This window comes from Oncorhynchus gorbuscha, linkage group LG20 (assembly GCF_021184085.1).
Source record: "Oncorhynchus gorbuscha isolate QuinsamMale2020 ecotype Even-year linkage group LG20, OgorEven_v1.0, whole genome shotgun sequence".
NCBI classification, from domain to species: domain Eukaryota; kingdom Metazoa; phylum Chordata; class Actinopteri; order Salmoniformes; family Salmonidae; genus Oncorhynchus; species Oncorhynchus gorbuscha.
Window position 1 is genome coordinate 11,268,286 of NC_060192.1, and position 26,752 is coordinate 11,295,037.

Consider the following 26,752-nt stretch of genomic DNA (forward strand, 5'->3'; position numbering starts at 1 on the left):
GTTTTTCTTTGTCATTATGGGATATTGTATGTAGATTGATAAGGGAAAAAACAATGCAATACATTTTTAGAATAAAGCTGTAACACAATGTGGAAAAAGTCAAGGGGTCTGAATATTTTCCTGAAGGCACTGTATATTTGACATTCCATTGAATTCCTGAAGTCACACCAAAATGTCTGGATTCCATAGATTTTGTCTCTCTCATTATACAATTTTTTATGTGCTATAATTCAATCAATATTTTTTTTATAAAAAAAGAGTTGAGTGTCTTACTCCATTATCAGAACTGTATTTTTGACCTTTTATCCATTTTGAAGACCGTTATTATATATACAAGGACAGGAACAAACATACAAAGACGAACAAGGCATTGGAAGTGATGGGACTATCAATATCATCATGTTCTCAGAAAACCCTGTCACCTTTATTCCAATCGAAGTAGTAACCCACTGGGCACACACGTCAACACAACATCTATTCCTGGTTGGTTTAATGTATGCAAAAATAACTAAATGACGTGGAAATAATGTTGATTCACCCATTGTGTGCCTAGTGGGAAAGTTCTCAGGAAGGGTTTCTCAATGGGGGGGTTAATAACTGTAAAAGGTCCCATGGACGCTAACCTGGGCTGAGGTCAGATGTCGCAGGCTGGGCTGAGGTGTCACGGGAGAAGCGGGAGGGCAGCAGGCTGATCTTGGGGGAGGAGTAGGAGTAGGAGCGGTGTCTGATCTTCTGGTCGCCCATATCCTGAAAAATACAACACAACATAAACACTTAGGTCAACACAATGGTGAGGAACTATATACATTTTAGATTTACAGTTGGCCCTAATATATATGTCCTTACAACCTCCTTTGGAGTGGAATAGTCAGTAGATTGTCAAAGGAGGAGGAGAGAAACGATGACATTTCTTTATGTGAGTCTCTGTGTGTGAGGGTGGACAAGAAAGCTTATGCATGGTACCTTTGTGGGGGTGGGGTCACTGGCTGAGGAGGCAGAGTGTGTGCGTGTGCAGGTGAGGTCTGGGGCGGTGTCGTCCCCGCTGCTACGAGGGTCAAAGGTTAGAGGAGAGAAGGGAGACTTCACCAGAACCCCCTCCTCCTCACTGTCAATCATTAGAGCTACCAGACTGGGGCTGTCAGGGAGAGAGAGAGAGAGAGAGAGAGGAGGGAACGTCAACATAAAGGCTCATCTGAAGAACTGGTGGTCCTCTGTAGCTTAATTGGTAGAGCATGGCGCTTGCAACGCCAGGATAGTGGGTTCGATTCCCAGGACCACCTATACGTAAAAATCTGTACATGCATGACTGTAAGTGCTTTGGATAAAAGTGTCTGCTAAATGGCATATATTATATTATTACTACAGCTTCCTCATATCCATACTCTAAGTGCTGAAACCAACAGCTGGCGCAAGGTAAAAGTAAATTAATTGGCTTCAGCACATACAATATGGGATTCCACATAGAGAAAGCCTTACACCATGAGCAAATATTGAATATATTTATGTAATCATACATGACATGTAATCTTCAGTTTATTATCGCAGTACAGTAACACAGAACTGTGATACAGAACTTTTGGTTTCTTTCAGTCAACAATGCAGATATGATATCTCAAAGCTCTTGAACTACCTTTATCTTACTTTTTAAGCTGTTTCCCCGTCTGGTACAGGTACCCCTACCACACTCCCCCATCTCTCCCGAGCTTTCGCTCGCCTCCAACACACGCACTGTTGGGGCGAGTGACTCTGAACTTACAATGGCTAGCCCCAAGTTGCTATATTTTTTTCTGGTGCTTTATGCTATTTGCCTCATGACTCTTGTTTGCTTTGTTGACTATGAACTTACTTGTTTATCTGACCGTGGGACAGACTGTTTGTTTCCACACTCAGGACTCTGACACTATTGGTTACATGGACTCTTGGCCTCCTATCCTAACCAACTCTCGCTGGCTTTATATTAATGTTACCTGATGAAATTGCTGTACAATATGATCTTGTTGCCATCTAATGCACATTCAAATGTCATAAATCAACACTGCAGAGCTCTCACTGTCCTCTGCCATGCCCCGATTGTATTGCTGCTGATGATATCTGGAAATGTGCATGTACACCCTGGACCATCTATTATTGCAAGCCCTATATTTGACTTATGCTCTGATATCTGCTTCACTGATTTCGTGAAAGCCTGGGTTCTCTGCACGTTATCACTAGAAGCTTATTAGCTAAAATGTATCAATTGAAAGTGTGGGTTCACAGCTCCAATCCAGATGTGTGGTCATTACTGAGATGTGGTTAAGAGTGTTTTGAACACTGATGTTAACCTTTCTTGGTATACCCTTTTTCAGCAAGACAGATCTTCCAAAGGTGGTGGAGTGGCAATCTTTATCAAGGAACACATTCAGTGCTAGGTTGTCTCCACCAAGTCTGTCCCCAAATAATTTTATTTGCTGGTTTCAAGCATTAAACTTTTAAATAGCTATTTTTTGACTGTTGCTGGGTGTTATCGTCCACCATCAGCACCGACCTGTAACCTAAATGCCCTAAGCGCTCTCCTTTCCCCTTACACTAAGTCTGAATTTGTCCCGATCAATTGTCCTGCTATACTGGGACATGCTTAAACCATCTGACCAAGTCCTAAAGCAATGTGACTCCCTAAATCTTTCTCTGATTCTTACCAATCCAACAAATCAAATCAAATTTTATTTGTCACATACACATGGTTAGCAGATGTTAATGCGAGTGTAGCGAAATGCTTGTGCTTCTAGTTCCGACAATGCAGTGATAACCAACAAGTAATCTAACTAACAATTCCAAAACTACTGTCTTATACACAGTGTAAGGGGATAAGGAACATGTACATAAGGATATATGAATGAGTGATGGTACAGAGCAGCATACAGTAGATGGTATCGAGTACAGTATATACATATGAGATGAGTGTGTAGACAAAGTAAACAAAGTGGCATAGTTAAAGTGGCTAGTGATACATGTGTTACATAAGGATGCAGTCGATGATGTAGAGTACAGTATATACATATGCATATGAGATGAATAATGTAGGGTAAGTAACATTATATAAGGTAGCATTGTTTAAAGTGGCTAGTGTGACTCCAAACACCCAGAAAAGGCTACTCTCCTTGATGTTATCCTCACAAATAATTCTGATAGGTATCAGTCTGGTGTTTTCTGTAATGACCTTCGTGATCACTGTTCGTAATGGCTGCTCAGTGAAACGACCGATTCTGATTTGTCATAGACGCTTGCAAAATATTTTTAATGAGCAAGCCTTTCTTCATGACCTGGCCTCTGTAAATTGGTATAGAATCAGATTGATCCCCTCCGATGAAGATGCTTGGACCTTCTTTTTTGATATTTTCAGTGTTATTGTCAATAAAGAACATTATAATTAAAAACAGGTTCAGACCTTGGTATGACCGTGATCTGGAAAATTTACTCCACCTCAAGAATTCCATTTGGCGAAAGGCTCGGCATACGAACACTCAAGCTGACGGGCTCTCGTTAAGACAAATTAGAAATAAGTGCCCTCAGGCTATCCGGAAGGCCAAAGTTAGTTACTTTAAGGAGCAGTTCTCTCTCTGTGGGTCAACCCCAAGAAGTTCTGGAAAACAGTTAAAGACCTGGGCCCAGACTCACAAATCCTTCTTAAGAATGCATTTATTAACTGCCATTTTTTCTCTAACTGTAGACTTAAGAAGAAAGTTAAGCAAAGTTGCTATTCCTCAAAAAGGTTGTTGAAAATTTTCTTGCGGTATTTCTTATGTTTTTCCTTAAGCAAAAAGTTAAGAAGAAATTAGATTATTGAAAATAAAGTTCTTGGAAATAATTCCAAGATAGCTAAACTTGTGTCTTAAACTCAGGGCAGTGAGAGAAAAAGCTCATGAAAGCAATTGAACATGTTTAATTCACTCATACTTCAATCTGAAAGTTTTTTATTTTAAACCCAAGAACATGTTTTAGAACAGTAATCTCAGTACAAAATATGCTAACATGATGCCATTGCTAGCTAGATAGCTAACTAAATTGGTTGCAAAACCAATTTAGAAGCTTCTTAAATTTTTGTTTGAGAAGTGTTTTGTGAATCCTGCCCCTGGAGAATAAACCCTCCTCCTCACAGCTGCCCATGTCCCTTAATGTTGATGATGTGGTTGTTACTGACAAGGAGCACATGGCTGAGCCCTTTAATCACCATTTCATCAGGATTCCTATTTGACTTAGCCATGCCTCCTTGCCCAGCCAAAATGTCCTCATCTCCCACCCCTTCTAATGCGATGAGCCCCATGCTCCTCCCTCTTTTTCCCTTGCCCCGCTACAAAGTTTCTCCCTGCAGGTGGTCTCCGAGTCTGAAGTGCTAAAGAAGCTCCTTAAACTTGACCCCAAAAATACATCTGGGTCAGAAGGTGTAGACCCTTTCCTCTTTAAGGTTGCTGGACCTATCATAGTTTCGGGGCCTCTGAGGGTTTATACGTTGACACTACCTGGCTTCGGAGAGCATGTTTGCAATACGGGAGTTGGCCATATCCCACATGTGAGATATCGAAACAAATAATTGAAAGAACTTCTCTTGATCTAAAAAGAAACCCAATGGCTTGAGTAACAAGGGGTTGCATGAATGAGCTTGATACCTGAGGTTAGGTGACTCCAGGGGTGGGCTCCCTCTCTGATTGGTTAGGTATGAGTGGGAAAGGCTGTTCAGTCGGGCGAGGGCTCGGTCAGCAGGGGAGGACAAGGGAGAAGAGACAAAGGGGGACTGTTGCTCCTCTAGTCCGTAGGGAGGTAGGGGTGGAGGGGTGACGGTGGCCTGTTGGAGGAGGACCTCTGAGTCCACTGTGTCCCACACCCTGCTGTCAGTCACAGCGCTGTCCCTCATTACCCCGGCAACACTAACCTTGGCCTTGAGGTCATCCACCTGAGAGGGAGAGAGGAGAGAGAGAGCGAGAGAGAAAACACCAGATAAAAAGATCAATAAAGTATTTGCTCAAATACCATATCATCAATCGTGTGAGTTATGGTAAAGTGGTGTACCTCTGTGGAGAGCTGACTCCTGCCATTAATGATGGAGGCTGATTTGTCTGCCACAGCAGTGTGGGAGAACTGTCTCTGGGTTCCTCTGGGGTGGGCCGTCTGGGACTTCACTGGAGAAAACAACACAACAAGGAGAATGAATGATTAATGTTGCTAAATTACGTATCGACTGCTGCTGCTTTCTTGGCCAGGTCTCCCTTGCAAAAGTACGCTGTGTCTCAATGGGCTTTTCCTGGTTAAACAACGTTTTATAAAAAGAAAGAAATGAAAAATTAGACTAACTACAGCCAAGTGTGTGGGGTGAGAGCCATCAGTCAAACAGAGGGCGAAGACCACCACAAAATAATGAGTGCTATGTAAGAACACAGCATAATGTTAAAATATACTAATAGATGTTTATCAAAACACAAACAGACCAACAGGCTGATGATGGCTTAGCAAAGATTAATGTCTGTTCCAATCAATCACAATCATCAAAACAACATTCCATTAGCCAATACCAGTTGAGAAGAATAGCATAATGGGCCTTTATGGCAATGGAATGCTAAAAAACATCCATTTCTGTTGACTTTGTAGTTCCAGAATACATGATGGAAAAGATTCCTTCCTATTCCCCATATATCAGCTGCTTGGTTGCTCTTACAGAAAAAACATGTGAATGTCACATGTGAACACGTGATCTTGTGTGATCACATGTGATTTAATGTTAAGTTTGTGTGATAACATGTGACATCATGTGAAGCTACATGTGATAAATTAAAATGACACATGTGATAATATGTAAGCACGTTGAGTGCATGATCTCATGAAATTCATGTTTAAAAAAATGACAACATGGGGATTTAACATGAAACTACACATGACAACATGTGAGCAAATAAAAACAATCTCATGTTAAATATTTATTTGTATTTGTACAGCTAAATTCAGGTGTTATAAAGGACAGTATGCTGCTGTAAGCTGATTCAGCCTCACAACCTCTTGGTTGCTAGCTACTTTAAGTTCCTGCTGCACCACCAGGTCTGTGGACATAATGGAAATGGGCAAGAATACATTTCTGTACTTTGCCTAAAGTTGCAGTAAAAATAAAGTAAATATAACAACTTGAAGGTGTTATTTCCATTAAATGACAGTATGCTGCTGAATTCTAATTTTATTTTAATTTCACCTTTATTTTACTAGGCAAGTCAGTTAAGAACAAATTCTTATTTTCAATGACGGCCTAGGAACAGTGGGTTAACTGCCTGTTCAGGGGCAGAACAACAGATTTGTACCTTGTCAGCTCGGGGATTCGAACTTGCAACCTTTCGGTTACTAGTCCAACGCTCTAACCACTAGGCTACCCTGCCGCCCCACAGTATAATTTCATACTGTGACCACACTCATCCTTAAACAGGACTCAGCCTTAAACAAGATTTTAACTAACAATCAAATAATATCTAGCAACCTGAAATGTCCTGCGAGGGTGCAATGACACCACCAGATCTGCGAGCGGGAAAGAGACTTAGAGGCCATAGACTTATTGGCAAGAATAGATTTCTGCACATTGCTAAAAGCTGCCCAGAATAAAGTAAATAATTGTCAAATAATCACAACCAACATAACATCAATGTAAAACTAGCAGTGCTCAAGGACACTTGACGTAGAGTTCATTCTTTGAGGATTTGAACTTGCAACCTCTTGGTTACTTATTCATTCTATGTATATAAAAAAAAGCAATGATTAGGGTACCACGTTGTTACCTGGGGTACAAAATGGTTAGGGTACCACGTTGTTACCTGGGGTACAAAAAGGTCAACGGTACACTGTCTTCCGAAATAATTCATACCCCTTGACTTATTCGACAGCTGTGTCTTTCTGGGTAAGTCTGTAAGAACTTTGCCAACCTGGATTGTACAAAATTTGCAATTTATTCTTTCAAAATTCTTCAAGCTCTGTCAAATTGGTTTTAATCCGATTTAAAGCAAAACTAACTAGGCCACTCAGGAACATTCAATGTCGTCTTGTCCTGTTGAAAGGTGAATTTGTCTCCCAGTGTATGTTGGAAGCCTAAACAATCTTTCTAGTCTTTGCCGATGACAAGCATACCGATAACATGATCCAGCCCCACCGTAATTGAAAATTGTTGCATTGGATTTGTAGCAAACATAACACTTTGTATCCAGGTGTTACGGTTTTCTTCCGATGAGAGTCGGACCAAAATGCAGCGTGGTTAGTTCGATACATTTTTAATGAAGGAAAAAACACGAACAATACAAAAACAACAAACAGAACGTGAAAACCTATACAGCCTATCTTTTTTTTTAATAAACAATCATTTATTATCTTCAATACCATTCATTATTTACAACTCATAATTTACATACATACTCAAATAATGGTATTTTAATTAAACTAAACATAAACCCCAAACAAAACCTCAGGGGAGCATCTTCCCTCCCCTTCACCCTACAAAATACCTTTCCCTATCCCCTATCTCCCCATCCCTAATCTATCCTCTTACAAATCTAAATGACACCCAGCCCTAAACCCCCCTTCCACCTCTCCCAAGCAGCATGCTGCCCCCACTTCCTCTCCTCCCTCTTCATCCTCCCCCTCAAATCTCCTTCCACCCTCCTCACTATCCCTTCCACCCCCCAATCTCTCCCTGTCTTCACCATGTTCTGCCTTGCTTCCCACAGCCCCCGTTTAAAGAGACTCATGAGAAGCCAGAGCAGAAACCTGTCCCTATCCGTCCCTCTCGCTCTCCCTACACCCCTCTCTAACCTGGCCCACGTCAATACAAAATCCCCCTTTACCAAACCTAACAACACCCGTGCCGTAGCCCATACTACTCCGGCAAAAGCACAGTCCCAAAAGACATGGCACACAGTCTCCTCCCTGCCACAAGAGGATCTTGGACAGGTGGGGGATTGCACCAAACTATACCGGTACAAGATGGAACGTACCGGCAAACACTTATGAAGGCTCAACCAATTCAGGTCCTTGAGCCCGTTGTCCAGACCCCGCGCCTGCACTCCCAGACCACTTCCGAGATGCCCACTACAGGCGCCGGACTCCCTGCCTTTCTGACCTCCTCGTACAGGTGCCTATGATCTATACCTACTCGGGCAACTTCAACCTCAGGGTGCGCACGCAGCCACTTGGCCGCATGACCAAAGTGCCACGGCAGCTGTTCCGCCCGAGGACCCGTGTTAGACCACACCATTATGCTTCTCGCCTGATACGAGAAAAACACCCGCAGGAGGTAACCGGACGGGTGTATCACTGGCTGAGCAAGCTCCGTTAACAAGAAAGAAACAAAAATTGTGTCCAGTTTGAGGGGGAAATGTGATACCCCCCTACCTCCCTCCCCGATGGGACAGATCATGCGTGCCCTGGCGACCCACTCTCACCTGCCACTCCACATAAACTGAAACACAAGCCTCACTAGAGGCCTCCTCAGACAAGCCGGCAATGGGTAGATACAATGCCAAATACAAAAGAGACGGCAACACATCCACCTTTAGGACCAGGACTTTGCCCATAAAAGACAAATACCTTGCTTTTCACATTGCTAGCTTCCTCTGTACCACTGCGATACGCATGTTCCAGTTTAGCGTCGCTGAGCCGGAGGTCTCAAAATGGACCCCGAGAATCCTCAGGGCCCCCTCACAGAGAGATAACCCCCCAGGCACATCCGTTCTACTGCGCCATCTTCCGAAAAACTTGACGGAAGATTTTGCATGGTTCAGAACTGCTCCCGACGCTCGGGTGAAATCCCCAAAGATGGCAAGGGACCTTGTCAGGCACGAGTCCTTGCACAACAGCAAGGAAGTGTCGTCGGCGTCCTGTGTCATCTTAACACGCAGCCCACCACACCCAGGGATCAGCAAACCTTCCACCCCTGTGTCTGCCCTAATGGCAGCCCCCAGAGGCTCCATGTACAGAACAAAGAGGAGAGCCGAGAGTGGGCACCCCTGCCTGACCCCAGACGAGAGGTCAAAAACGTCACCCAAGTGACTATTTACACTAACTCGGCACCCCGCTCCGACATATAATGTACGAATCCATCCTATAAACTTCTCCCCAAATCCTAATCGACCTAACACTCTGAATAAAAATGATCTATTCACGCGATCGAAGGCTTTCTCCTGATCTAGCGCTGCTACCATAAAAGGCAGTCCTCTATCTTCAACCCAAGCGATGGAGTCACTGATTAACTGTAGGTTCCATCTAATAGAGCAGCCCTCTACCCCGCACGTCTGATCCTCATGAACGACGTAGGGAAGGGCTGTGCGCAACCGGTCTGCTAAAACCTTTGCAAGTAGCTTGTAATCTACACACAGCATGGTCAACGGCCGCCAGTTGCCAAGGTCTGTTACTTCCCCCTTCTTATATAAAAGTGACTGCACACCAACAGCCATTGATCCCCCCGGGACCCCTGTCTCAAGGATGGCCTTCAAGACTTCGAGGACCACTGGTCCAAGTATACCCCAAAACTCAGCCGGCAGCCCATCCATCCCAGGCACCTTCCCTTTTCCCATCCTCCTAAGAGCGCTCTCAACCTCTTCTAGTGAGATCTGGGCCTCCATCACTTCTCTAATGTCCTCCGGCAACCGCCTGGACAAGTGTTCTAAAAACACATTTCCCTGCTCTACATCTATTTCCCTTTCCTTGATCAGTTGACACCCTGACCATATCCTCTGGTTCTCTAACTATACTACCATTTTCTTCCCTAACACCATGCATTACCTTCCTACTCTGTCTTGCCCTAACCAACTTAAAGAACATAGCAGAACAAGTCTCATTATGTTCTAGAAAGCCACTATGCGCACGCTCCAGGAAAGCTCCCGCTCCTGCAACTCCCTGAGCTGCGCCTTTAGGGTTGCGGATCTCTCCCAGTCAAACGACCCGCCGAGGTTGCCTGCCTTGTATTAGAGTTCAATTAACCTTTGGATACGATCCACCTCCCTCCTCTCCTCCCTTTTTTTCCTCTTGCAATACCCTATTATAAAAGCCCTAATCCTTATCTTAACTAATTCCCACCACTCTAACACCCCCTCGCACATGGACCGGAGGCCCTCAAGCCTCCAAAAGAAACCATAAAACCCGTCAACAAAAGCCTGCTCCTCCAGCACATCCCGATCTAGCTTCCAGTACCCCCTACCAAAGAGGCAGACTGTTGACCCCACCTGCAGGAGCACCCCGTCGTGATCCGAAAAGAAAACAGGCAACAGCCGCCCAGACAACTTACCCAAAGACCTGGGTACAAAAATATAGTTGAGCCTCCGCTCAACCCCCCTGGAGTTGCGCCATGTAGACCCGTCCATTTTCGGAGTAGTGTGCAGACCACCATCTACCAGACCATGGCAAGCCATTAGCCTGGCAATGGCGCCTGCACTGCTATCCCCCCCTCTTCCTAAATCCGTATTAAAATCCCCCCCTATCACTAATTTACTATTTGTGACACACAGGGGTGTCAGACAGTCCACCATCTCCCTCCTGTCTGCCACCACCTGTGGCCCATACACCACCACTAATCTAAATTTACAATCCCTTATCGTGACATCCACCCCTATAACCCTCCCCTGCATTACCATAAAAGAATCCTCCACTTTTACCTCCCTGTGCCCACACAAAATCCCTACCCCGATGAGTGCACCCCCCAAAACCCCAAACCGACTCCCCCTTGTCCCACTCCCTCTTAAACATACTAACATCCCCTCCATTCCTCAGGTGAACCTCCTGTAAAAAAAACAAAAATCAAACCCCACACCCTCCAAATAACTAAAAACCGCCCTCCTCTTAACAAAATCCCTTAAACCCCTTACATTTAAACTAACAAAAGTACAATTAGACTCAATGAAAAAATAAAAACATGTAATACACTCAAATTCTAAACCGAGACAGAAAAAAAAACAGGAGACTCACCCGATGCTCCCCTGCTCCATATCTACCGGTGAGAACACCATCCGTAATCCCGACATCCCCCCTCTTCCTCCATCACACCATCCCAGGATGCAGGAATAGTGTTTGGCTCCGGGTGCCCTGCACCCTGGGTCTACCCCCACAATCCTCCCCCTCCCCAGTGTTGCAGCTGGTTTGGAAAAGAATTGGGGAGGCTGAGTCCCCAAACAAAAAACTCCCCACCTCCTCCTGTACCCAGTCCTGAGTCTTGTTAGGTGTGTCCCCACCCAACAGAAGTTGAGGGCCTGGGGAAACCAGCAGCAACCCAGAGGTTTCTACCACCCCCATCACTCTCTTGGCCATCCCCCCCCCTCACTGTCGGCCAATCGCACCCTCCTCTTCATTCTCTTCTTTGGTGATGGCGGCAGTGGAGAGATACCACCCCCCCCCCCCGCCAGCTCCTCCACCATACCCCTCATCTCTTCCACCAGGGCACTTTCCCCCCAGTCCACTTGCTCTTCCACAGTCTCCTTCTCCACCACTCCTCCCTCGCTTTCTTCTCTCTCATGCTCCTCCACTCGGTTGCCTTCTTCCACCGCTTTTCCTGGTTCTCCTACTCCCGTGCCTTCCGTTTCCTTCTCTCTTCCATCCGCCGCTTCTTGCTCTTCTTCCTTCCTTGTGGCCTTCCCCTCTGGACCTGTACTCTGGTCATGAGGCGTGCTTCCTTCCCCTCCTCTTCTTCCCCATCCCCCGCTCCTGCTCCCCCTCCAGCCGCAGACGCATATGACCTCTGACGGGCCGGGCACCCCCGCCACAGGTGTGCTGACGAGCCACATCCATGGTACGTCTTAGGCTTGTCACAATCCCTCGGCCATACAGCGCCTGCAAAATGGGGGCTAATGTGCATAAAACAACATCCCCCTGTCAGCCCCTAGGGAGAACATAACAGGAGGATGGAGGTAGCCACCATGTCCCTTTGCGTCCTATCTGAGGAGGGCCTGGAAGCATCTCCTCCCATTCCAAAACCCAAGGGAGTCTTTGAGGTGCCTTGCTGAGGAGACGTTATCCATGTATCTCCCCAGAAAAGCCCTCACCTCTTCGTCCTTAACGTAAGGGTTGTAAATGTTGACAGTTACAACCCTAAAGTTATTATTCGCTAGGCTTGTTATTTCGTAGTGGCACATCGGCCTCTCACCTCCCACTGCTCTTGCCCTTCTCAGGATATCATCGTGTTTTTCCTCTGTATATAGTGCCACGTCGTATGCTCCCTCCAACGAGTTGCCTTGGAAACAAAACACATCCTTCACCGTCAGCTTTAGAATCCCCATCAATATTATCCTTCCAAAAGATTCCCGTCCTAAAGGCTCCAACTCCTTTTCCTTCCAAGCAAACCGAATCGTGTTGGCCAGCCCAATCCCAGGGACCAACCGTGTTGATGTATTTAACACCATCTCCGCAAGGAGAATGGCGCTTGTTCTCTTCTCTTCCAAAACAAGTAAAAAAGAAAAACCAAAGTGACCGAGCCTATCTGGTGAAACTACACAGAGACAGGAACAATCACCCACGAAATACTCAAAGAATATGGCTGCCTAAATATGGTTCCCAATCAGAGACAACGATAATCACCTGACTCTGATTGAGAACCGCCTCAGGCAGCCATAGACTATGCTAGACACCCCACAAAAACCCCATGACAAAAACGCACCACAATAAATGTATTAAATTATCCTTTCATTCAATAATTAGGACAATGTGAAAATTGTTTACACATTTTTGCAAATGTATATAAAATATAAAACAGAAATACGTTATTTACATACAGACCCTTTGCTATGAGACGCAAAATTGAGCTTGGGGCATCCTGTTTCCATTGATCATCCTTGATGTTTCTGCAACTTGATTGGAGTCCACCTGTGTTAAATTCAGGTGATTGGACATAATTTGGAAAGGCACACACCTATCAATATAAAAGGTCCCACAGTTGACAGTGCATGTCAGATCAAAAACTAAGACATGACATCGAAGGTAACGTCCGTAGAGCTCCGAGACAGGATTGTGTCAAGCCAAAGATCTAGGGAAGGGTACCGAAACATTTCTCCAGCATTGAAGGTCCCCAAGAACACAGTGGTCTTCATCATTCTTAAATGGAACAAGTTTGGAACCACCAATACTCTTCCTAGAGATGGCCGCCCGACTAAACACCTCCCTCTGCAACTGGATCCTGGACTTCCTCACATGCCGCCCCCAGGTGGTAAGGGTACAACATGTATGCCACGCTGATCCTTAACACTGGGGCCCCTCAGGGGAGCGTGCTCAGTCCCCTCCTGTACTCCTAGTTCACCCACGACTGCGTTGCCAAGCACAACTCCAACACCATCATTAAGTTTACTGATGACACAACAGTGGTAGGCCTGATCACCGACAACAATGAGACATCCTATTGGGAGGAGATCAGAGACCTGGCAGTGTGGTGCCAGGACAACAACCTCTCCCTCAATGTGAGCAAGACAAAGGAGCTGATCATAGACTATAGGAAAAGGAGGGCCGAACAGGCCCCCATTAACACCAACAGGGCTGAAGTGGGGCGAGAGTTTCAAGTTGCATGGTGTCCACATCACCAACAAACTATCGTGGTCCAAACACACCAAGACAGCCTTGAAGAGGGCACAACAACACCTTTTTCCGCTCAAGTTTTGGCATGGGTCTTCAGATCTTCAAAAAGTTCTACAGCTGCACCATCGAGAGCATCCTGACTGGTTGCATCACCGTCGCAAATGCTAAACTGTACCCCCGCACATTGACTCGGTACCGGTACGCCCTGTATATTGTTATGTAAATATTTTTGTTTTACTTTAGTTTATTTAGTAAATATTTTCTTAACAAACAATGCAGTTCAAGAAATAGAGTTAAGGGCTTGTAAGTAAACATATCACCTGTTGTATTCGGCGCATTTAACAAATAAAATTAGATTTATTACTGTAGAAATGTACCGTAAATGACAAAATTAACAGCAATGGCTAACAGTGTAGTTTCATGTTATCACATTTTGAACCACATGATTTCAAACTTCACATATGAAATGATGTGAAAACATGCAGCTTTGGGACACTACACATGACGTCACATGTGAAAACATTTGTTTTTGGAACACTTTACATGTGACATTTCACATGTGCAATTCCAAAAAGTGCAATTCCACATGTTATACCTGTTCAGCTAAAATATGAGCCCACCTGGGATTTGAACTCAATTCCTCTGGATTTGAGGTACACTGATCTTTCTGTTGTGCCACAAAGTCAAAGTCTGTAGTGTTCCCCTAAACATTCATCACCTATAATACATCTCTACATTGCTATTTTAGTCATCAGTTATGATTAATTGACTCATTTCAGCAATTTGAAGGTTTTCTGTAAGGTTGTGTAATGTTGGTGGGGTATATTATTCTGTTTTATGTTACTCCTGAAACACTATGGTACATCATCGATTTTCTTGATTTTATTTTTTAACAAAGATGAGATTTACCTTGGTCCATAGTGTAGGAATTAGGGTTGAAACAATTTAGTCGACTGGTCGGGCAAAAACAATATCATTTTATAACAAATTAGCTTTCTCGCTCGTTGGATAGCGGTCACTGTCCTCTGTTCTGAAACATCAGTGCACTGTTGAGTTGGTGCCCTTTCCGAGCGGTTAGAGCGTTGGGCCAGTAACAGAAAGGTTGCTGGATTAAATCCCTGAGGTGACAATGTAAAACTATGTTGTTCTGCCCCTGAACAAGGCAGTTAACCCACTGTTCCCAGATAGGCCGTCATTGTAAATAATAATTTGTTCTTAACTGACTTGCCTAGTAAAATAAAGGTTAAAATCAATTGTATTTTTTGAAACCATGTTGCTATAGGTATAATAGCAATGTTAACCAGCATATTGGTGTTGAAAACAATGTGAAGGAGCCAGCAGCAGAGTGAGGAGATGAGCCCTTGCATTAATTGTCTGAAAAAAGTGATCTCGTACAACAATGTGTACTACTCCCTTCACAGAACAGCGCAAACTGGCCCTAACCAGAATGGAAAGAGGAGTGGGAGGCCCCGGTGCACAACTCAGCAAGAGGTCAAGTACATTAGAGTATCTAGTTTGAGAAACAGACACTTCACAAGTCCTCAACTGGCAGCTTCATTAAATAGTACCCGCACAACACCAGTCTCAACATCAACAGTGAAGAGGCGACTCCGGGATGCTTGCCTTCTAGGCAGAGTTGCAAAGAAAAAGACATATCTCAGACTGGCCAATAAAAATAAAAGATTAAGATGGGAAAAAGAACACAGAAACTGGACAGAGGAACTCTGCCTAGAAGGCCAGCATCCCAGAGTAACACATCGGGTGCTTTTATTTGCATTGCATTCCTTACTCACAACAGAGAACTCATGAGAGCATCAACATCTGCTCTCTCACCTTCTCACTTACACACTAACTGTCTTTACTTCGAGAGAGAGAGAGAGAGAGGATAAATCACTTCTCCAATTTTTGTTGGCCCTATAACAAAGAACAAACAGCAAAAACATATACATGATCAAATTCAAATCTTAGAATCAACTGTTGAAGACTACCAGAAGCCATTGGATTCTCCAATTACATTGAATGAACTACAGGACAAAATACAAACCACTCCAACCCAAAAAGTCCTGTTGTGTTGATGGTATCCTAAATTAAATAATAAAATATACAGACCACAAATTCCAATTCGCTATACTTTAACATCATCCTCCGCTCTGGCATCTTCTCCAATATTTGGAACCAAAGACTGATCACCCCAATCCACAAAAGTGGAGACAAATGTGGCCCCAATAACTACCATGGGATATGCATCAACAGCAAGCTTGGGAAAATCCTCTGCATTATCATTAACAGCAGACTCATACATTTCCTCAGTGAAAACAATATACTGAGAAAATGTCAAATTGGCTTTTTACCAAATTACTGTATGACAAACAAACAAAACACAGGCAAAGTCTTCTCATGCTTGGTTGATTTAAAAAAGCTTTTGACTCAATTTGGCATGAGGGTCTGCTCTACAAATTGACGGAAAGTGGTGTTGCATGGGAAAATGCATACAACAAGTGTGCGGTTAAAATTGGCAAAAAACACATGTCTTTCCACGGGGCCGTGGGGTGAGACAGGGATGCAGCTTAAGCTCCACCGTCAACATATATATCAACGAATTGGTGAGGGCACTAGAACAGTCTGCGGTACCCGGCCTCACCCTACTAGAATCTGAAGTCAAATGTCTACTGATGATCTGGTGCTTCTGTCCCCAACCAAGGAGGGCCTACAGTAACACCTAGATCTTCATAGATTCTGTCCGACCTGGGCCTTGGCAGTAAACTTGAGTAAAACAAAATAATGGTGTTCCAAAAAAGGTCTAGTTGCCAGGACCACAAATACAAATGACATCTACACACAAAAAAACTAAACGGCCTAAACATCAGCGCCACAGATAACTTCCACAAAGCTGTGAAGGATCTGAGAAACAAGGCAAGAAGGCCTTCAATGCCATCAAAAGGAACATAAAATGTGATATGCTAATTAGGATCTGGCTAAAAATACTTGAATCAGTTATAGCACCCTTTGCCCTTTATGGTTGAGAGGTCTGGGGTCCGCTCACCAACCAATAAATCACAAAATGGGAGAAACAACGAACAGACTCTGCATGCAGAATTCTGGAAAAAAATATCCTCAGTGTACAACATAAAACACCAAATAATGCATGCAGAGCAGAATTAAGCCAATAACCAATAATTATCAAGATCCGGAAAAGAGCCATCACATTCTACAACCACCTAAAAGGAAGCGAGTCCCAAACTTTCATAACAAAGCCTGATGAAGAGATGAACCTGGAGAAGAGTCCCTTAAGCAAGCTGGTCCTGGGGCTCTGTTCACAAACACACCCCACAGAGCCCTAAGACAACAACACAATTAGACCCAACCAAATCATGAGAAAAAAAGATAATTATTTCCAATGCGTCAAGTAATTAACAAAAAACAGAGCAAACTATAATACTATTTGGCCCTAAACAGAGAGTACACAGTGGCAGAATACCTGACCACTGTGACTGACCCAAAATGAAGGAAAGCTTTGACTATGTACAGACTCAGTGAGCATAGCTTCGCTATTGAGAAAGGCTGCTGTAGGCAGACCTGGCTCTCAAGAGAAGACAGGGTTCCCGAGTGGGGCAGCGGTCTAAGGCACTGCATCTAAGTGCTAGAGGCGTCACAACAGACACCCTGGTTCGAATCCAGGCTGTATCACAACCGGCTGTGATTGGGAGTCTCATAGGGCAGCGCACAATAGGCCCAACGTTGTCTTGGTCTGGCAGGTATAGGCCGTCATTGTAAATAAGAATTTGTTCTTAACTGACTTGCCAAGCAAAATAAAGGTTCAATAATATAAAATAAACACAAAAAAATGTGCACACTACCCAGAAAATGAGGTGGAAACAGAGTTGCACTTCCTAACCTCCTTCCAAATGTATGACCATATTAGAGACACGTATTTCCTTCAGATTACACAGACCCACAAAGAATTCAAAAACAAATCAAAATTGATAAACTATCTGTTGAGTGAAATACCACAGCAGCAAGATGTGACCTGTCGCCACAAGAAAAGGGCAACCAGTGAAGAACAAACACAATTGTAAATACAACCCCTGTTTATTTATTTTCCATTTTGTACATTAACTATTTGCACATCGTTACAACACTGTATATAGACATAATATCACACTTGAAAGGTCTTTATTATTTTGGAACTTATGTGAGTGTAATGTTTACTGTTTATTTCGCTTGCTTGGGCAACGTAAACATATGTTTCCCATGCCAATAAAGCCCTTTAAATAGAAATTAAATTGAGATAGTGAGAGATAAACAGATAAATATATCTTACCTGTTTGTAATGTTGGAAGTTCCTCATCATCATCCAGAGAGAGAACAAGCTGCTCTTCAAGAACCTATTTGGATTTGAAATTATACAATATTGATGAGTTTAATTTGAGGGTACATATCGGGTGAACCGTTTAGACATTACAGCATTTTTTGTACATAGTCCCCCCCATTTTAGGGGACCAAAGGTATTGGCAAATTCACTTACATGTGTATTAAAAAAGTCAAAAGTTTAGTAATTGGTCCCATATTCCTAGCACACAATGACTACGTTAAGCTTGTGACTCTACAAACTTGTTGGATGCATTTGCTGTTTGTTTAGGTTGTGTTTCAGATTATTTTGTGCCCAATATAAATGAATGGTAAATAGTGTAGAGTGTCATTTTGGAGTCAGATTTATTGTAAATAAGACACCTCGACATTAATGTGAATGCTACCATGATTACGGATAGTCCTGAATGAATCGTGAATAATGATTCTAATTTTCCAGTGAGGCACGGTGTTCATTGACCTTGTCAGACGTGATTCTAGTGAGGAAGTTAGACGCACAAAAAAATGCTATGATTTGTGCATCTGTAACTTTCTCAGTCATTACAATCAGTAATTCCTGCCTTATGCCAGAGCAATAGCCTCCACAATCCAGTGGGAGAGACACTGCTTAGAAAGCACTCTACCACAAGCAGGATTAGAAAAACAGACAAAAAGTTGGTCACACAAATGGACACCCCTGGACCGCTCAATGTACATGCGTAACGCTCGTACTGGACATGGCATGTAAACTCCACTGCTCCTCAGAAGCAAACGAAGGAGGTGAAAAGGGGAAAAAGCTAAAGAGCTAGAGACTTGTAGGACATAGTCATGACCTTGCGGGCAAATGTTGCATTAGGATGAAACGTCCCCTTCACCAAAGGCGAACTTCGTATAGGACGAAGTTCTATACCACGAGTAAGCCACGAGTAGGGCAATCTTGTATGAGAGGATCTTCAGATCCCCAGACATCATCAGTTCAAAGGGGGCCTCACACGGCACATCCAAATCCCAAGTGGGCGCAATAGAAAACCGGCCTGAGACGGTGCACACCTGTTAAAACCGCACCGCGAGGAGAAGAGCCCCTGGAATCGCCCCATCAATTTCCACATAACACGCTGAAGTAGCGGCCATATACACTGCATTCGATAAGTATTCCCCTTTCCCACATTTTATTACGTTACAGCCTTATTCTAAAATGGATTAAATATTTTTCCCCTCATTAATCTACACACAATACCCTTTAATGACAAAGCGAAAACAGGTTTTCAGAAATGTTTCCTAGAGCTGGCCGCCCGGCCAAACTGAACAATCAGGGGAGAAGGGCCTTGGTCAGGGAGGTGACCAAGAACCTGACGGAAGCCACTCCTCAGTAAAAGGCATGACAGCCCACTTGGTGTTTGCCAAAATGCATCTAAAGAACTCTCAGACCAAGATAAACAAGATTCTCTGGCCTGATGAAACCAAGATTGAACTCTTTGGCCTGATGCCAAGTGTCATGTCTGGAAGAATCCTGGCTCCATCCCTACGGTGAAGCTTGGTGGTGGCAGCTTCATTCTGGGGGGGGATTTTTTCGGTGGTAGGGACTGGTAGACTAATCAGAATCGAGGGAAAGATGAATGGAGCAAAGTACAGAGACACTGTTCCTAGGCAGTCATTAAAAATAAGATTTATTTTTATTTTTATTAAACATTTAAACTAATTCCCAGGAACAAAATACGTTGAGCAGGAGACCAACTTCTTGGAGTTCATATGAACCACAGAGACTGTGTGTGGGATAATAGCATGATTGCCAATCACATACCGAGTCCATAACCTGTATCAGTAAGCACCTCATAGGGACCAGTGAGCTACAGGGAGGAATCAGCAATGAATACCAGTAACGTACAACCAATGAGGGAGGTAAAGCACGTGATACATTCCTAGAGAACCTCTCTGACCACAGCATTTAGAATAACCAAGTAACTGAGCGCGACGTATGCCTTCCTCAAGGGCACATCAACAGATTTTCCACTTAGTCAGCTCAGGGATTAGAACCAGCAACCTTTTGGTTACTGGCCCAACGCTCTTAACCGTTAAGATACCTGCCTTAACGAGTCAGATTAACGAGTCATGCTATGCAGCACTGTTACACTAGTCTGATCCCATCCACATAAGACCGGCTCATCGACCAAGTCTGAAGAGAGGTAAACGGTGCTTGACTGAGGCAGGCCAAGGCAGCAGGGAGTGCCCACTGAACGGGCCGACCCTCTCCCTTCAAGTTGCCTCCCTTAGTCAGCGACAGAGCGCACAGCAACATGGTTGAGCAAGGGCATGCCTCAGCCTAGGCAGACCAACGCCCCCAATTCACCCCTGGGTTCCATAACTCAGACCCAACCAGGGTTTTGGGCACCCGTGAGGGGAAGCCATAAGAAACAGCATTTGTAGGGAAGAACAGATGAGCAGCAGGTGCTTCTAATTAGGGTTGCCACTCATCTGCCAATCAGGGATGTGGCTTTTCTGGAAAGCGATCTCATGAATTGAGATAATGTGTCCAAGTGAGCAGACGCGTAAGTCAATTGATTCATGAATTGCCCTCCGTGGCCGCTCACATACCATTTTAATTATGTATTTCTTTGTGACTAACTTGTATACAGGTAGACCAGAAAAAGCCACATCCCTGATTGGCAGATGAACGGCAATCGTGATTAGAAGCCCCTGCTGGTTTTTATATTAAATTGCACCTACACACTGAAGAAGGCTGCAGCGCCAAAACGTCTCCTATTCCTAACGTCTGCTATCCCTGATGCAGTGAAAAGAATACCAAAGAAAATACAAAATGAAGTAAGCTAAATTCGACATCTTTTAGAGTGCGGACCCATTACGCCTTATGTTGTTCTGAATTTGTGGGTGTTGCGCACCAGCCCAGCATCTTGGAGAGCACGATGGTCCCCTTTTTGATTAAAATTAATCAGATAACCATGCACGCACACACCTATGAGCAGAGGATGAGGTGAATGCATGTGGGCAGTCCATTAGCAAAGCACTGTTCAGAATGGTCTTAACGAAACACACACAATAAGGCAAAAAGCTTCCCCAGAGAAAGAGCAAGCAATGTGCGCACACATTAACTCTCACCAGCCTCACAAAAGAACACGCGCACACACACACACAAAAAAACAGATCCACACATGCACACCAAACTCATTGATGTACCAGGTAATTTCATTTGAAAAGAAAAGCAGAAAAGTATACTTACTCTAACCACCAGTGTAAGGTCTTCTACTAGCCCCCTGCCTAGACCTGCAGAAGAGGAGAAAGACACTTAACGACACCCATTAACACCCTAAGCAGTGATTGGTCACAAGAAGAGACAGGTGACCTCTCCACTAAATATGCTGGAATCACTGCTTGACTTCTAGAACCAATGTTCTGCAGGAACTAAGTCTAGAGCAGCGGAGCTAAAGCAACAGGGGGAAAAAATGGTAGAGAGTGGTTGTTATGTACAGGTCTATAGATCTATAGTGCTTCCTTCCAGTCTGGCTGGGGCTGCTGAGGGGTGAGGTCGATACTGAGATAAGACTTCCTGTCCTGTCTCTCTAAATATGCATCGATATCAAGCCTGCCGTCACTACGGTTACCAGAAACAAGAGAGAGAGAGGCAGCGTGTGTCTGAGGCGATGTGTGTGTGTGTGTGTGTGTGTGTGTGTGTGTGTGTGTGTGTGTGTGTGTGTGTGTGTGTGTGTGTGTGTGTGTGTGTGTGTGTGTGTGTGTGTGTGTGTGTGTGTGTGTGTGTGTGTGTGTGTGTGTGTGTGTGTGTGCTACCGCAGCCCACCCAGAAGAGAGAGGGAGTGAGTTCCAACCTAACCTCTCACCTACACCCCTGATGTTTTCACAAAGGGCTTTCTGTGTGTGTGTGTGTGTGTGTGTGTGTGTGTGTGTGTGTGTGTGTGTGTGTGTGTGTGTGTGTGTGTGTGTGTGTGTGTGTGTGTGTGTGTGTGTGTGTGTGTGTGTGTGTGTGTGTGTGTGTGTGTCCCAAAAAGGCTTGGTAAATTAAACTAATTACAGGAAGAGAGAGAAACAGTTGGAATTGATATCAGGATGTTGAAGTAAAAGAAACGCTGCTGTATCCGAGCAGCTGTGTAGCTTTACTTACAGTCTTTCACAGAGTCACTGTGACATACAGAGTGAGAGACAGTAAATATGGACAGCTTCTAGACAGAGGCGCCACCGAAGCTCTGACACACACTCACACCATGTCCAACACCTCATCTGTCTAGTGTGTGTGTGTGTGTATGGCAATTATTTTATGCCAAGTCATATTAGCTCATCCAAGACTTGCTCCATGAAGCTGTATTTACTGAAGGAGGCATCTAGACACACACCAGACAGGACCTTTTCCCCCAGAAGCACACACACGCAAACCCCAGACACACACATTCCACACACTTAGCATCGTAAGACAGTGTCTTCATCTTTTTCATCATCTCGACTGGTTCTTAGAAGGGGTCTCAGGCCAACTGAATGTGAGGCCAACCACAGCTCTCTCTCTCCCCTTCCTCTCCCTACCTCCCTCCTCTGCTTTATTAATCTCTCTCATACAGACCATGGTTGGAAATTAACACACGCCAAATGCGGGTAGATTTTGTCATTGGCGGGTAAGAATGTATATTTCACCAGACACGTTGGCGGAGCATTTGGAAAAAGTATTTTTTCATCCAAAGCCCAGATGTAGAAGTTGGTCGAATAGACAAGAAAGACTCATAAAGTGTGAATTTGTCCTCGTGTTTCTTGGCCAGTTACATCGTTTTGTTCACAAGCTAAGTTGTTTTTCAATGTTAGTTTGAGTTGAACTGTCTGCTGCTAAGACGATATTACAGTGTGAGATTTTTTTTTCCATCACTGATAAGCAAGTGCCCAAGTTAAGACTGTAACAGCCCGTCCCTTAAAGACCCGGCTGAAAATGTCTGTCTCACCTAATGACTGCGCTTGATTAAGCATGGACTTTTATTCATTCACTTTCAGTCATTGTTCAACTAGATTTATTTGTGTGCTTCTACATTTCTACTTAGGAGCACATCATGTACTCCTTGTAAAAAAATGTCAGCGTAGAGCCCTGAACTATAATAATAAATAAACCACATTACTCAGCATTTATTGGCAGGGCAGGCACTTTGTTGATTATTTATGTTCTGCTGTAGAACATTTTATCTGTTTCTTTGGATCTAAATACTGTACATTGGTTAAAAGACGCAGGTCACAAAAATGAAATGAAATTAAGCGAGTGATATACTATATTACTAGTAATATATATATATATATATATATATATATATATATATATATATATATATATATTTTTTTTTTTCTTTTTTTATTATTATTATTATTAGAACGCATGCTCATCTGTTTTTTGTGCAATTATGGATAAACAAAATATTTTGGCTGGTAAAAAATCTAAGTTTCTGGTAATTTTTTTTTACATTTCCCACCCTGATACAGACTCCCTCTCCTTATCCCTGTGCAGTGTGTATCCTGTATAGCATGCGACTTGCTGACATCTGTGTAGTGAGTGTGTATCATCTGTTTAGTTCGTTGAAACACGCTCATGTACATGACACGTGTGTGCTGACTGGGTGGTGTGTGTGGCGTCATGGAGGCACATACACACAGGTCAGCGTGGTGTATGTGTGTGCGTGCGTGCGGACTGGGCTGTGCCCTTCTATCGGTGTGTCTCATGTGCAAACACTGTTCATGGCCTGGTCTTCCTGTTCCATTTGTGGTAACTAAGACTGTCCACTGGTAAATAGTGTGGTTTGGAGACCCGAGGAAAGCACCATGACTCTCTGAACAGAGTTTGATTTGAAAGACTCATCACTAAGTTAAAGCCACAATCCTGAGTTTGGTGTTTCACCCTCACCTCCGTCACTGGTATCACTTGTATGGACATCTGCTCTGCCACTGTCCTCCATCTGAACATCACCTCTCAGTGCTGAGATCTGTGCCAAAAACAGGAGTTCTGTGACAACATGCTCTTAAAAATAATAATAATAATATATACATACTGTAGGTAAACTATACTGTACACCACCTATGAATTCCAATGTAAATGCATTCATTATATTATAAAGGTTTTATTACAGTAAAACATAGTCAATTAATTAATTACATTACCACTTAAGTATGTTTTGAAGTAGCAGCTATATACACTGATTAGCCAGTTTATTAGGTACACCAATCTAGTAATGGGTCAGACCCTCCTTTGCCTCCAGAACAGCCTGAATTCTTTGGGTCGTGCAAACATTGCTCAATTGGTAACAATGGACCTAATGTGTGTCAGGAAAACATTCCCCAAACCATTAAACCACCGTCACCAGCCTGTACCGTTAACACCAGACAGGATTGGGCCGTGGAGTGCATATGCCAAATCCTGACCCCACTGTTGGTTGAATGCGTGTCTACTGGAGCCGCTTCTTGTTTTTAGCTGATAAGAATAGAACCTGGTGTGGTCAACTGCTGCAATAGCTCATCCAACACAAGGACCAATGAGTTGTGCGTTCCAAGATGCCGTTCTGTACCCCACGGTTGTACTGCGCCATTATTTGCCTGTTTGTGGCCCGCCTGTTGGCTTGCACGATTCTTGCCATTCTGCTTCAACCTCTCATCAATGAGCTGTTTTTGCCCAGAGGACTGCCACAGAGTTTATTTTTTTGCACCATTCTCGGTAAACCCTAGATACTGTCGTGCGGTGGAATGCCCAGGAAACTGGCAGTTTCTAAGATACTGAAACCGGAGCACCTGGCACCAATAATCATACCACGCTCAAAGTCGCTTTGTTCACACGTTTTTCCCATTCTAATGTTCAATCGAACAGTAAGTGAATACCTCGGTGCCTGTCTGCCTGCTTAATATAGCAAGCCACTGTCATGTGACTAGGGCTGTGCCGGTCATTAAATTTTGTCAGCCGGTGATTGTCAAGCAAATAACTGCCGGTCTTAAGGTAATTGACTGTTAATTAACATAAACACATTTAGCATCTCCTGTATAGCCTACAAACCACTGGTGCAGACATTTGGAAAATCTACATTTTAATAAATCCATGTAATTTAGCCTACAGCATCACAATAAATCCATTATTCATTTTTAACTGGTCTAAAGAAACATGATATGAAGAAAATATAGTAAATTTCAGAAGAACATAATAGCATACTCTGCATTGTCCTTATATAAGGCCCAGATCTGGCTATGCAATATGGCTGTGGGCTACACTAGTTCGTTTAGCAGACAATATTAGCTTAGAATTCAGTGGCATTATTTTATAATATTTTAAAAGTATGAAGAATGTGGGTTTTTTTATATATATTTTTTTTACCCGGTTTTCTCCCCAATTTCGTGGTATCCAATTGTTTTTTAGTAGCTACTATCTTGTCTCATCGCTACAACTCCCATACGGGCTCGGGAGAGACGAAAGGTTGAAAGTGTTCTACAAATTATTTTTTTATTTTTGTATAATATGTTTAATATTTTACAATAAAAAATCTAATAAAAAAGACAGCAATACTAACAATGACATTCATTGTACTGTTGAATGGGATAGCCTGGGTCTGGGGCTAGAACTCTATCAAAGGCTCTAGATAAGTAATAAAAAATAGAGCCCAGTAAACATGTAACTTAGGACATGTCCAGAATAAGTGGGTCAACGTCCCCTCATCCTGCTTGCACCTCTCACACAGTGGTGAGGTGTCCGGGAATATTTTATGCAGTTTTACTTTTGAGTAATGTAACCTGTGTATCACCTTAAACTGTACAAGGTTGTCTCTGGCATTCACTGAACTGTGGTTTATATTCCTGAGAGCTTCTACCCAGTCCTCATCTGAGATTTCTGACCCAAGTTCTTGTTCCCAAGCCCTTTTAATGGTGTCTGTGGATACCTCTATGTGGGCCTGTAGCACATCATACAGTCTAGATACCGACCCTTTTGAATGGGGCTTGACAAGGATCAAGCTGTCTAATGTTGGACTATTTGGCTTCATGACACACTGTGGGATATGTGTCCTTAGGAAATTCCTGATTTGGAGGTATTTGAAAAAATGTGTTGTTGGCATGTTGAACTTCCCCTGTAGTTGTTGAAATGAAGCTAACTGACCATCTATGTATAGATTACCAATTGTTGTGAGCCCCTTCTCCCTCCACTGTGAAAACACCACATCATCATCCAATGCGGGGTGGAAAGCATGATTCAGGCAAATCGGGCTGTCAATGTATACAGTGGGTATGTTAAGAAAATACCTAATCTGTTTCCAGATCCAAAGCGTATGACAAATGACTGGGTTAGAATCATAAGTAGATTTTTTCACATATGATGGGCTATTAACAAGTGCAGGGAGTGAGGAACGTTGACAGGAGGCCTGCTCAATCAAAAGCCATGCAGGCATATCCTTCTGTCTCATCGCAGGTAAACTTTCCCTCCAGAAAGACACAATGTTCAGATTAGCAGCCCAATAATACAGTTTAAAGTGAGGAAGGCCAAAGCCCCCCTCTATTTTGTACTTGCATAAATGCTTCTTTGAAATTCTGGCAGCCTTGTTGTCCCATAAAACATGGAGTTACTATTTAATCCAGTTTCTTAAAATAGCTTTTCTACAAAGTATTTGAAGGAGTGTGCACATGCGGCTATTCTGTGTTGCGCAGTTAACAAAGAAACAGGTACTCTTATATGCTTAATTTAGAGTTATTAATGTAACTTTAGTTGTGATACAAATGTTGGGAAATGTGTTTTGATTTGTAATACATTTTAAGGCTGCATTATGCGACTAACGAGGATTTGAAAAAAAGTTGTACGAAAGGCATGAGCTCTGCTTGGTTTCTTGCACAGGCTGTACAC

General features: G+C 43.4%; 1 protein-coding gene across 4 annotated transcripts in view; it reads right to left on the minus strand.

The window, feature by feature from the left end:
• Positions 1-26,752, minus strand: part of LOC124007055 (rho guanine nucleotide exchange factor 28-like) — a 109,970-nt gene that overhangs the window by 47,099 nt on the left and 36,119 nt on the right. For all 4 annotated transcript variants that reach the window (XM_046317325.1, XM_046317324.1, XM_046317327.1 and 1 more), the window contains 7 exons: positions 23,789-23,867; positions 21,128-21,171; positions 17,867-17,930; positions 5,044-5,153; positions 4,644-4,927; positions 964-1,135; positions 624-747 (listed from right to left, as the gene is read on the minus strand). In XM_046317325.1, the coding sequence (XP_046173281.1) occupies positions 624-747; positions 964-1,135; positions 4,644-4,927; positions 5,044-5,153; positions 17,867-17,930; positions 21,128-21,171; positions 23,789-23,867 (877 nt within the window). The remainder of the gene's footprint in view (positions 1-623; positions 748-963; positions 1,136-4,643; positions 4,928-5,043; positions 5,154-17,866; positions 17,931-21,127; positions 21,172-23,788; positions 23,868-26,752) is intronic.